Consider the following 13,437-nt stretch of genomic DNA (forward strand, 5'->3'; position numbering starts at 1 on the left):
GCAAAAGAGAAACAAAATTACAGTTGCAAATGGCTAAACGAAAAAGTCAAAATGATCCAGTTCACAAAATAGGCATAAAGATTAAGCATGATAGCAGGCTTCTGGCACTAAAATCCGTCTTATTTGTTTTTCTTCACATTCACTTTTTAGGTAGATCTCAGGTCTAATATTAATTTGGTTATTTCATATCCATAAGTTTAATGTAATCTAAATTGTAAGCAATATATCCATTATGATTACCTGGTTCAGGTCCTTCCAATGCTGCTCCATTATAGCAAATACGCTCTCTATCTCCAGGCTCAGCTGGAACTTGATCTGAACCTAATATCCCAACACGTGTTCTCATATCAGTCACTACCAACAATTGAACCATATACGGATGGTAATTTTGCTATTTCATATCCATAAGTTGAATGTAATTCAAATCCATGCTTTATTGTCATACATAAAGCATATTTTTCCTATACACAAATTTTTTAAGAAACTCATAAAAACAGAAATCAAGTTTTTATAAGAAAAACATGGGTGGTAGACAAAAATGTGAGAAGCCATGACCAACATACTCTCTCAATTCAGCCCAAAACCAAAATTGAGCAACTGGAAAATGTTTTGGCTGAGGCATGTGATCTAAGAAACCCACTTGAATCATGAAAGGTTGTGAGGATAGACATTTGGTATTTTGGTTAATGTGTCCTCTAACTGCACACTTTTGTGCCAAATGACATGCACCATAAAAAGTGAATTATTTCAAGAATGAATTTAGAAACAAACCTATATAAAAAACACTCAAGAAAATGAGGGGCTAGTGATGCCGAACTTTGGTTGGCACTTAACCGATGAGACGCGTGAGCATGATTGGGCTCTTCCACCTGTAGCATAATGTAACCCATGATAGAAATCAGGCTAAAGCAACCCATTAAATCATATATGAGAACAAAATAAAAAATCAGAGATAACATTTACATGCATCAAGTACTCATGGATCCTAAATGGAGAAGCACATAAAACATGCTATTATCTTTCGATCAACAAACTTTCGTTCACAAAAAAAAGCGAAATGTATGGAGAAAATTCAATATTAACAATAATTGATAGTCCTAATTCTACTATTAGCCAGATAACAATAGCAGACAATCGTTCTACAATTAAGCTACCTAAGAACTAAGGGAATCAAATATCAGAGACAAAAAAATTTGGGACTTTCAGGGACAACAGAGAGAGAGAGAGAGAGAGAGAGAGAGAGAGAGAGAGAGAGAGAGAGAGAGAGAGAGAGAGAGAGAGAGAGAGAGAGAGAGAGAGAGAAATTTCAATACCACAATCAAGAACAATGTATTTATAGGCCTCAGCCAATGTAATTGGTGAGTGACTGAGTTCAATGCAAATTCAGTAGCAAGAAGATAATCTCAGAAGAACAATTGCAGAGAAAGAAGCCTTACACCATGATGAACCCAGCCGAGACGCAGAGCAGCGGCGGAGCCACATGGCTTGTTAAGGGCACAATTTTTTGTCTTCCCTCTGTGGTTCCAGAACTGCATACAACCATCACCAGTCATTTTTTATCAGAAGATAAAGGAGAAAGCTATAAATGGTGGGCTCAATTTAATATTCTATATCCTGATCACTATCAATGGGAACATATTTTTTTTTTAAAGATCAATGGGAACATAGACATAAGATGAATGTAACAAAAAAAAAATTAGACATAAGATGAAAGAAAATTTGATGCTGCAAGAAATCCCATTTATGCACAAAAGAGGAAGGAAGAAACAAAAGGAATTAAAACAGTTTGGAGCCTTCACACTGACCAATATGACGCACAGAATATGGTAAAAACTGTCATCAGCCAAAGAAATAATTCTGCTGTGAAAACAGGTGGTTGAAGTGGTGAGTATAGCTGCATAGACACTGCAAAAAGAAAAAGAAAAGAACAAAAAAAAAAGTAAGGATGTTGTGAGCATTGGTTAGCTCATTGTATTAAATAGAAACTATAGTAAGTCCACAAAATATGTCAAAGAGCCATCAAATTACATAAAGCTGAAACTAAACTCACCATATAAAGTAAATCGTCTGCATTTTTCAAGCCTTGAATGTGCATCTAGTGGGAACATGACAGCATGTATGTGCATGTTTAAATTACATCATGTATGGGGGTATGTTCACATTAGTTGTATCAGAATCTGTAGACCATCTCGTAAAGTTCAGCAAACAAAAGAAGAAAAATTATCATGAAAAGATAAATAAAAGGTGACAAATAAAGAAGACCCAAAAACCAATTTTTCAAGGAAGGGGCACGAAATTGAAGGAGAACCTGCTCAATCGCTTGCTGGTCATCTTTGCAATTGGTTGCAAGTCGACGGCAGAACACCGTCATGTTGAATGTCAACGCTGGATTCTGTTGAATCTCTTCCATGGTGGTGGAGGTAGCCTTGAGGTACGTCATGGTGAACTCAAATCCGCGAGGCATATGTTGGGGGTTCTCTGTAGGAATCGAAGTGGGTGGGGGAAGTGGCGGTTCTCATGTGGGCGTAGAGGAGGAGGGCGTCAACGGGCATGTGGTTGCAGATGAAGCCGATGATGACGGTGTTCCAGACGGCGGTGGAAGGGCGAGGGAGGGTATCGAGGAGGTGCTGGAAATCAGAGGCAGACACGGAAGCAGCAAACACGGCTTCTCTGTAGAAGGTTTTAAACGATTTTGAAACCTAGAGAAACGGCTGAGAGAAGGTGAAAGGGGAAGCGTTTCTATTTTGTCGAAACTGAAAAGCCTTCCACATTGAATGAATAAAAGGAGTGAAAATGATACAATTGTAAATCAACGGCTGAGATCAAATCTGAGTGAAATAAAATGGTTTTTTTACAAAAATATCCATGCCCAGCTTTCATAGTTATTGGAATAAATTGTTGAAGGACTTTTTTGCCCCTAAGACTGCAAAACTTTGCTTTTATATAAGATAGATTATAGATAAACTATTTTGAGTTTATATCAATTAATTTCTTAAATTAGCTTATGAATAAATGCTTATGTCATAAGCACTTATCTTATTTGTTTATTCAAATGCAACTTTCATATTTTGAAAACATATAAAACATCCTGTGCTTGCATCATTTTAACAATCAAGAGATCTAGAATTAAGGAAGTAAGAAGATTTAGAATTATTCTGTTAAAAGGATATTCATACTCATAGCATGCTGCAAAATAAACATATTCCAAAAGAACCAACTCTTGTTTGGATTTATATAACGCAATAAAATTTAACGAAAAAGTAGGAATTAGTTCTACTTGAGCGATTCTCTGATAGCTTTCTTACAGGATAATAGCATGCTGCAAAATAAACATATTCTAAATGTTGATCACGAAATAGCATGCTGCAAAATGATCAACATTTGCTAAATGTTGATTACAAAATTACCAGCTTCACAACTCCAGATAGCTATTGGACAATATAACCAAAAAGTTTCAAGAAGACAGCTAGAATCCCCCACAAAAAAAAGTATAAACTGGTATCACCATGCCTCTATCTATTGCACTTCTATTCACAGTGTAATCAGGACCCAAAAAACATCCTTCTCTCTGACATCAAAACACTCATTTGGTGAGGCTCATTATAGATGTCATCATTCAGAGTCCTCCTCCCAATCTCTTCAGCAATGTACCTCTCAGAGTCATATCTCACACTGCCAAAATAACTTGACCTGTGAGCTGTTCCATAAGATGCTGCTTCCTGCAAATAATTTGGGCAGCCACAAAAGGCCTGATAGTCTTCATTTCTAGCACCATATGATAAAGGAACAGTGTCCTTTGTTCCAATATCAAAATAAGAACTCTTAACTGTTCTATAAGGAGCTTCTGGCAAATAGTTTGAACTGCCACCAAAAACCTGGCAGTCTTCATTTCCAGCACGATGTGATAAGGGAACCGTATCCATTGTTCTTTCAACATCAAAATAAGAACTCTTAGTCTTAACTGTTCTACAAGGTGCTTCTTGCAAAGAGTTTGAGCTGCCACCAAAGGCCTTGTAGTGTTCAATTCTACCACCATGTGATAAAGGAACAGGGTCCCTTGTTCCAACATGAAAGTTACTTGACCTCTGAGCTCTTCTACAAGGACCTTCCTGCAAATAATTTGAGCTGCTGCCACCAAAGACTTGATAGTCTACATTTCTAGCACCATGTGATGCAGTAACAGTATCAATTGTTCCAAAATGATCTGTCAGAGAATATCTAACATTGGTAGATGTTGGCCCCGGTTGCAAAGATTGCAATGAGTCCCTCGGCTGAAACGAACTCGGAGAGCCTAAATTGATACCACGTGCATAAGGATGATAGCCAACAGAAGGAGGAGTTCTTCTGTGTACTGCTTCCACATTGTTGAAGTAGTCCCTAGGTATTGGCGGGTGTCCATATGTCAAATCAAGTGTGGATGTCATTCCTTTATTCATTCTTGGAATTTGACTTGTTTGAGGATTATAATGAAGATCAATTGGTCTTGGAAATTGCTCCACAGCATCCTGAATTTTGTGAAATGGAAGTCTGGTTTGCTTTCTAGCAAACATTGTACGACTTGTCTTCTTCCAGTTTCTCCTAGCCTTAGGATTGGAAATGAACTTAAATGTGCTGCACTTACCAAGTGGAAAGGGTTTATCACATCTATTTCTAATGCTATGACCACGCTTATTGTTATAACCCGAGTAGTCTTCCTTCTTGAAGTCAGAGCATTCAATCAGTGTCAGAAAGCTTTGCATAGCAAGCTTCTCTATGTTCCATTTGTTAAAAGGAGCTGTAGTTTTATGATTCACATGAATTTCTCCATCGGCTCGAAGCATGCAACTAGCATTTTCGAAGAAACCAAACACAAGCTTTTTATGCCTCCTGTAAATTTGAAACATAGAGAAATCTATCATACTTGAATATGCAAGCCAGTAATGTGCAGAATAAAATGTCACATTAATGTTCTCAGTTCAGAAATGATTAAATTAGTGTCACTCTACTTGCATCAATTCTATGTTTTGGCCTAAGAATAGCAGTAATATTATAATTTCAAATGAATTTCTTGTCATTCACAGAGTACTCAAGACATTAATTAGTCATCAAACTGAATTCTATAAGAAAACTCACTCGATCATTCGCCTGTCATCTTCCTTCCTATGAAAGCCAGCATGAGGGAAGTTGAATATAACTCGATCAAACCGCCGCATTTTTAAATCTGAATGAAGCATCATTTTGGTTGCATCCACTCCATGTAACAAGTATGCTCCCAGCTTCTTTAATTGATCTAAATTTGACTTGGCTTGCTTGTACTTCCTGGTAACATCATCTACATGAAGAGGGAGAGCACTGATAACATAAGCCAGACCAAAGCATTTTGTAGCACAACATATATAATGGCACTCATTAAGGGTGTGGCAGAAATTGGTGGAGCTACATGGAATTTCTTCAATTTGCACTTTGAAGGCAAATGATTATATAGCTCTGAAATCACTCCGTTTTCATTCATCCGCTTTCTACCTTCCCATTTCCACTCATAGTAAGCACATTCAATACTAGAGCAGAAATAGAGAAAAAAAGATCAAGGAAATAAAAGAGAGAAAAGGCAATCTGCATATGTTCACTGTCCTGTAAATGCTCCAAATAGTTGACAATAAGAAAATGGTTGAAAGATTTTGGGGGAAAAATAAGCAACGAGAACAAATTTGAGGCTTAGAGCAGTTCATTCGCAAAGTTTAAAACAATGTAGAGACAAAAGAACTACAAATATCTTTTTAGCATAAATGATACACATTTAAAAGCTAAAGACTTAGAACAAATGTTACACATTTAGAAGCTAAGGACTTGCTATAAAAATTACACATTCAGAAGCTAAAATCTTAGAACTAATGTTACGGAATTGTCTAAATGACCATAAAATAATTTGGATTAAATCACCCTAGTCCTAGGAGGACCAATAATATTTAAGATAACTGGCCTACAAATTCCACTTATCTTAAATATCATTGGTCAACCTATGACTAAGATGATTTAACAAGTTTTTCCATGGGTCATTTAGACAAGCCCAAATGTTACACATTCAAAAGCTAAAGACATAGAACAAATGTTACACATTCCGAAGCTAGACTTATTATAAATGTTACACAGTCAAGAGCTAAATACTTAGAATAAATGTTACACATTCAGAAGCCAAAGACTTATTATAAATGGTACACATTCAAAAGCTAAAGACTTAGATCAAATATATTCACATTAAGAAGCTAAAGACTTCTTATAAATGTTGCACATTCAGAAGCTAAAGGCTAAGGATTAATGGTACACATTCAAAAGGCAAAGACTTGTCAATGATACTAGATCCACAGTTGCTAAAGGAGTTAAGTATATATCCATTGACTGCAACATTGTTAGATTGGGATGCTTGGAAAGAATTAAAGAAATGTAAGGAAAAAATACCAAAAGAAAAAACAACAAGAAGTCAACAAGCAAATTCCTTTTTATCATTTTCAAAACAACCAAGTGAAAATAATAACAATATTTAAAGGGAAAGAAAAAAAAGCCAAAATCAGAGAACTAGGTTGTTTAATGGAGACAACATTAAAGAAGGGGAGTGTCACATAGTAAACAGAACCAGTACAAAAGGAACGTGCTATCTTGCATCCAAGGTCGAAACTTTCACATTGTTTATATTCTATTCTACCCCATGAATCCAAGGTCGAAACTTTAACATTGAAATGAGCTGCATAAGTGAAATACACAAGCACAGTGTTAAAGGGCATGCAAAAAAAAGAGTGTGAAAGGAAGATACCATATGAGTCATGAGAAGTGGCGACAATGTTGGCAGCGGAGCCAAAAGCCTTGGCAAGGCAAAGGGAGAATGAAAAATCACCATCACCCACCAGAAGTATTTGATGATCACTAGAGTAATGTGTGACCCATTTCACACCCTCTTCTGGTTCTTCTTCAAGTTCCATATCCACTTGCTTCTTGCACACAATTTTGCTCTTCATTTTTGACAAGGAATCAAAGGGGTCTCAGAAAGTTTTGTCCTTTCAACTACTCCTTTTATAGCAATTGTGTCAACTGTTGAAATTTGAATCCATTAGCTATTATTAGAAAGACTATTTTAATATTCATCAGTGATTATTTTAATAATTTAAATGAAAAATGTTTAATACCAAATTTATAAAAAAATTATACTAATATTTAAGGACAAAAAAAAAATACTTGTCCTAAACTTTAGTTTTAATTTAAGGGATAATCCTCTACTTGGTCCCTGTGGTTGTGTGGCCGTCTGAAATTAGTCTCTCCCCGGAAAATCTGAAAATCTAAGTCCTCGGGTTTGGAAAGTGTGTGGAAATTAGTCCCTCCGGCGAGGACCTGCTCCACACACTTTTTCAAACGCGAGGACTTAGATTTTCAGATTTTCCGGGGAGGGACTAATTCAGACGACCACACAACCACAGAGACCAAGTAGAGGATTAACCCTTAATTTAATTAAGCTTTAATGAGAACCCTTTTGATTTATACATAAATATATAAATATCACTTGTTTCGGTATTCGGGAAACGGTGTCAGGTAGATGGTTAACTTTTCCATATAACAATATAAGCGACGTACATGGCAAAAATTGGAAAATGTTTAGTACACACCTCTCCACCTCTCCACCTCTTGAAATTTAAGAAGGAAAAAAAGTGAAATGAGTGATATGATAAGTGATGTGATAGAAAGTAAGAGAGAGATAGAAAGAAAAACAAGGTGGAAATGATTTGTAAGAGAGAGAAGGTGTGAGAATATCATCACTCGTCAAAAATTATGAGATTGAAGATGCGCTCATAACCACTATACCTTGTGGTAAACGGTCCTTCCCAAACCTTGTCATACCCCCCCTCTAGCGCTAGAAAATATTAAAACTTAATTATTAAATTGCTTTTGAGAAATTTTCTTTCGGGGCACAACACTAGTGACAATGCTATTGTCCGTTAGCTCCTCTACAATATTCTTCAATCCAAGAAGAAAACGAGTGATTTGGTGTTCAAGCTAGATCTCAGGAAATCTTATGATCGAATGAATTGGAGGTTTTTGAAAGAAACCCTTGGCTTATTTGGTTTTCATGAAGCTTGTATCACTTTGCTTATGTATTGTGTGTCCTTGACATCATTACTAATCATTTGGAATGAGGATACATATACGTCATGCTTTGAAGCTTGATGAGAGACTTGAGACAAGGAGACCCTTTATCTCCGTACTCATTTATACTTTGCATAGAGAGACTGAGTTTACGATTTCTATGGCATTGAATAATGGTGTGTGGCAGCCAATCTGGGTGGATGGGTTTGGTTTGGACTTTCACAACTTATGTTTGCGGATGATCTCCTTCTCTTCACGAAAGCTACTTAAGGCTGAGCAAGTTAGAAGGGGGCGGAAGCTTCTTGATGTTTTTTTATGTTGCATCTTGTTTTAATGTGGAAAAGTATAAAGCTTTGGGGTCTACACTATTTCTCGGATAGAAAGGAGAGGATTGCTGTGAAGTCTTGCACCATGTTTACTTCAAACTTGGGTAAGTACTTGAATTTCCCTATTCTTCATAAGCGGGCAGCTATGGCGGATTTTAATTGATAAGATTACATCTAAGTTGACTTCTTGGAAGGGGGACTTCTCCATAAGGCAAGAAGAGCTACTCTTGCCCAATATGTGATTTCTACAAATGCTTCGTACTGTATGCAACACCGAGATGGATTTGTTTTAAAGCTTGACAATGAATAAGAACTATTTTGAATTTATCAAGCTAGTTTATACATAAACGCTTATGTAATGCACACTTATCTTAATTAAGGTTATGTTTGTTTTTAAGTTTGGGCACCTCAATGTGGGTTTGAGTTGTATTGAACAATGTGTCACTATGTTTGGATGGCTCCAACCCACATTCACCTTAACTCACTTTGTGTGATAAACCCACTTTCACTCAACTCCACTCAATCCTCACTTCTACTTTGGATGAAAGTTGGTTGGTACATTGATATTGAACTTTTACAGTATTATACACTATGAAAGTGCTTTTGGTTAATATTATCCAAACAAAATTAATTTATCAAACTTACTTTTAAAATAAAAGTATTCAAACATAAATCATATTACAACAAACTCACATTCATCCAAACTCTGTTTTACAAACCCACATTAACTCAAACTCTATTTTGTAAACTGAAATCCAAACACACGCTAAGTTGTTTATCCAAATGCACCTTTGAAAATTTAAAAAATAACATAGGCACATAGCCATAAGAACCCAAACTAGTTTGGATTTATATAAGGCACTGGAATTTAACGAAAAAGTAGGAATTTGTTCTACTTGAGCAATTCTTTCAGAAGGTTTACCAATAAAAGGATAACTTTTTTACAGCATAATATAGCATGCTGCAAAATGATCAACATATGAACAAAATAACATGCTGCAAAATGATCAACATATGCTAAATGTTGATCACAAAATAACATGCTGCAAAATGATCAACATCTGATAATTAATTACCAAATTACCAGCTTCACAACTCCAGCGCTATATTGGACAATATAACCACTAAGCTTCAAGAAGAGACTTATTATAGATGCCACCATTCCTGGTATCAACTGGTATCACAATTCCTCCCTCTATGCACTTCCATTCACAGTGTAATCAGGACCCAACAAACATCCTTCTCTCTGACATCAAAACACTCATTCAGTGAGGCTCATTATAGATGTCAGCATTCAAAGTCCTCCTTCCAATCTGTTCAGTAATGTACCTCTCAAAGTCAGATCTCACACTGTCAAAATAACTTGACCTCTGAGCTGTTCTACAAGATGCTACTTCCTGCAAATAATTTGGGCAGCCACCAAAAGCCTGGTAGTCTTCATTTCTAGCGCCATATGATAAAGGAACAGTGTCCCTTGTTCCAATATCAAAATAAGAACTCTTAACTGTTCTATAAGGAGCTTCTGGCAAATAGTTTGAGCTGCCATCATAGACATGGTAGTCTTCATTTCTAGCACTATGTGATAAAGGAACAGGGTCCCTTGTCCCAACATCAAAGTAACTTGACCTCTGAGCTCTTCTACAAGGTGCTTCCGGCAAATAGTTTGAGCTGCCACCAAAGACTTGATAGTCTACATTTCTAGCAGTATGTGATAAAGGAACATTATCAATTGTCCCAACATGATCTATCTGAGAATATCTAGCATTAGTTGATGTTGGCCACGGTTGCAAAGATTGAAATGAGTTCCTCGGCTGCAACGATCTCGGAGAGCCCAAATTGATACCATGTGCATAAGGATGATAACCAACAGAAGGAGGAGTTCTTTTGTGCACTGTTTCCACATTGTTGAAGTAGTCCCTAGATATTGGAGGTTGTCCACATGTCAAATCAAGTTTTGATGTCATTGCTTCATTCATTCTTGGAATGTGACATGTTTGAGGATAATAATGGGGATTAATGGGAGTTGGAAATTGCTCCGCAGCATCTTGAATCTCTTGTAAGGGAAGTCTGGTTTGTTCTTTGGGAAACATCGTATGACTTATCTTGTTCCAGTTTCTCCTGGCTTTAGGATTGTAAATGAACTTAAATGTGCTGCACTTACCAAGTGGAAAGGGCTCATCACATCTATTGCTATCACCACGCTTATTGTTATAACCCGGGTAGTCTTCCTTCTTGAAGTCAGAGCATTCAATCAGTGTCAGAAAGCTTTGCATAGCAAGCTTCTCTATGTTCCAGTTGTTAAAAGGAGTTGTAGTTTTATGATTCACATGAATTTCACCATTGGCTCTGAGCATGCAACTAGCATTCTTGAAGAAACCAAACACAAGGTCTTTATGCATCCTGTAATTTAGGATAACACACTTGAATATGCAAACCAGTAATGTGCAAAATAAAATGTCACATTCATGTTCTCAGTTCATAAATGATTAAATTAATCTCACGTCACTTACATCTACTCTATGTTTTGGCCTAATAGCAGAATAGCAGAAATATTATCATTTCAAATGAAATTTGTTCTTTATAAAGTGATCAAGACTGTAACTAGTCATCAAACTAAACTCTAAAAGAACACTCACTTAATCATTAGCAAGTTATCCTCCTTCCCATAAAAGCCAGCATGTGGGAAGTTGAATATAATTTGATCAAACCGTCGCATTTTTAAGTCTGAATGAAGCTTCATTTTGGTTGCATCCACTCCATGTAACAAGCATGCTCCCAGCTTCTGCAATTGATCTAAATTTGACTTTGCTTGCTTGTACTTCCTGGTAACATCATCTACATGGAGAGGTAGGGCACTGATTACAAAAGACACACCAAAGCATGTTGTAGCACAAGATTCATATTACATAATGACACTAAGTCACTAACTAATTTAGGGTGCATGTGGCAGAAATTAGTGGAGCAACAATTGACAAAGCATTTGTAGTTTGATAACTAACAAACAAATTATGTAACACTAATTGCACCTTCTCATTTCCACTCTAGCAAGCACATTCAAATTTGGGGCACAAATAGAGAAAAAATTAAAAAAATGATCAAGGAAATAAAAGAGAGAAAAATGCAATATGCATGTGTTCATTGATACACTATGTCCTGTAAATTCAATAAAAACACTACATATTGTTGAGAATCAGAAATATGGTTGAAATTTTTTAGGGAAAAAAAAGCAACAAGCACAATGTTAAAAGGCATGCAAAAATAGTTACCATAGGAATCAAGAGAGGTAGCAACGATGTTGGCAGCGGAACCAAAAGCGTTGGCGAGGCAAAGGGAGAATGAAAAATCACCATCACCCACCAACAGTATTTGATGATCACTAGAGTAATGTTTTACCCATTTCATACTCTCTTCTGGTTCTTCTTCTTCTTCTCCATGTTCCATTTCCTCTGGCTTCTTGCACACAGTTTCATTCTTCATTTCTACTGCTATTTTCATCTTTGACAAGACAAGGGTCTCAAAATGATTTAACCTTTCGACTGCATATTTTATAGCAATAATGTCAACTTTTGAAATTTTAATCCGTTAGCCAATTGAAAGACTACTTTATTTCAATCATTAAAGGCCCTTGTTGGGATTGGACCTCAGAATTTTGTTTTGTTCTCTGTCCCTCTTTTTGATAAGTGAATGAATGCTTGTTTTCAAAAAAAAATCATTAAAGGAATTTAATTAAGAAGATGAAAAGTAATTAATACCTATTTTCAAACAATTAAAATATGAGAATAATTCATTTGTATGCATGGACAATCTAAACCAATAAAAAAGTAGAGGTATGTCACATCTTTATTTAAAATTATATAGTAATTTAATTAAGTTAAGTAAGAAAAAACCAGTTCTCTAATTTCTCTAAAATCTTGAGAAAATATCTTCAATATTCTTTTATAACTATTTTTATTTAATTTAAACATCCAACTAGTAGCAAACACCTTCCAGGACTGGCCGTATGATATGTTCAAGGTTCTGCCGGAGGAGGCGTATCCATCACATGGGCAATTAGGAAGCGATGAAACTCGTGGATTTTGTTGGGGGAGACATGTGAGCTCATGGGCCGAAGAGCAAGAGATACGACACCATATCTTAACCCAAAACCTTAAGGCTGGTTTATGGATCACATCTCTTATAAAGTTTTCTCCTCATTCATACATAACTAGTGTGGGACTCCAACACACACTTGAATTCTCAACAATCTCCACCTCAATTAAGAGTCATCACCACATTATCATGCTCCCCCTCTGCGGAAGCTATCGACACTTGCCTCGTCGTGCGCTGCGTCAACGAAACTCGCCGCCTAACCAAATTGCTAGGAAGACTTACGACTTACCATTGCTACACCAACCATCGGCTCTGATACCACTTGTTGGGGGAGACAAGAGAGTTCATGGGCCGATGAGCAAGAAACCAAGATATATTGACGCAACATCTTAACCTAACACCTTAAGGCATTAAGTTCATGAGTCACATCTCTTATAAAATCTTCACATCATCCATACTTAATCAATGTAAACTCCAACTCATACTTGATTTCTCAATATACGAGTCAATTGCCCAATGGTGAGTCTAGTCAGCTAAGGGTGGTGGACATTTTCGCACCAGTTTTAGTCCCTACAAATTTTTCAAGTCATATTTCAGTTCCTGCTCTTCCACCAGCATCTTCGTCCTCTTCAACATTCATCTTCTTCCTCTATAGCTCATGCAATTCCAGAAATTCAATTTCCTTAATCTTCTTCATTTTCCTCCTACCACCCACCACAATCTACCACCATCCTCTTCCTTATTCTCTTCCCACCCAAATTCAACAAAGAAGAAAAAACCCTAGCCTCTCCCATCTTAAAACCCTAGTAATTTTCTAGGAAGTTCCAGTCAATCCACCACACATCGAGATCTAGACCATTTTCAAGCAAGTAGTTTAGCATATGCGCGTATTAGCTTATTATTAATTTATAAG

At 36.5% G+C, this 13,437-nt stretch overlaps 1 protein-coding gene across 1 annotated transcript; it reads right to left on the reverse strand.

Moving 5' to 3' along the window:
- Positions 1–9,302: 9,302 nt before the first annotated feature.
- On the reverse strand, positions 9,303–11,962 carry LOC130726023 (uncharacterized). The gene is made up of 3 exons (XM_057577229.1): positions 11,702–11,962; positions 11,072–11,270; positions 9,303–10,835 (listed from the first exon to the last, which is right to left on the reverse strand). Exons 1-3 carry the CDS (start codon positions 11,928–11,930, stop codon positions 9,701–9,703), a joined length of 1,563 nt encoding a protein of 520 aa, XP_057433212.1. The 5' UTR covers positions 11,931–11,962; the 3' UTR covers positions 9,303–9,700.
- Between the last annotated feature and the right edge of the window lie 1,475 nt (positions 11,963–13,437).

The sequence above is a fragment of the Lotus japonicus genome, chromosome 6 (genome assembly GCF_012489685.1).
Source record: "Lotus japonicus ecotype B-129 chromosome 6, LjGifu_v1.2".
NCBI lineage: Eukaryota > Viridiplantae > Streptophyta > Magnoliopsida > Fabales > Fabaceae > Lotus > Lotus japonicus.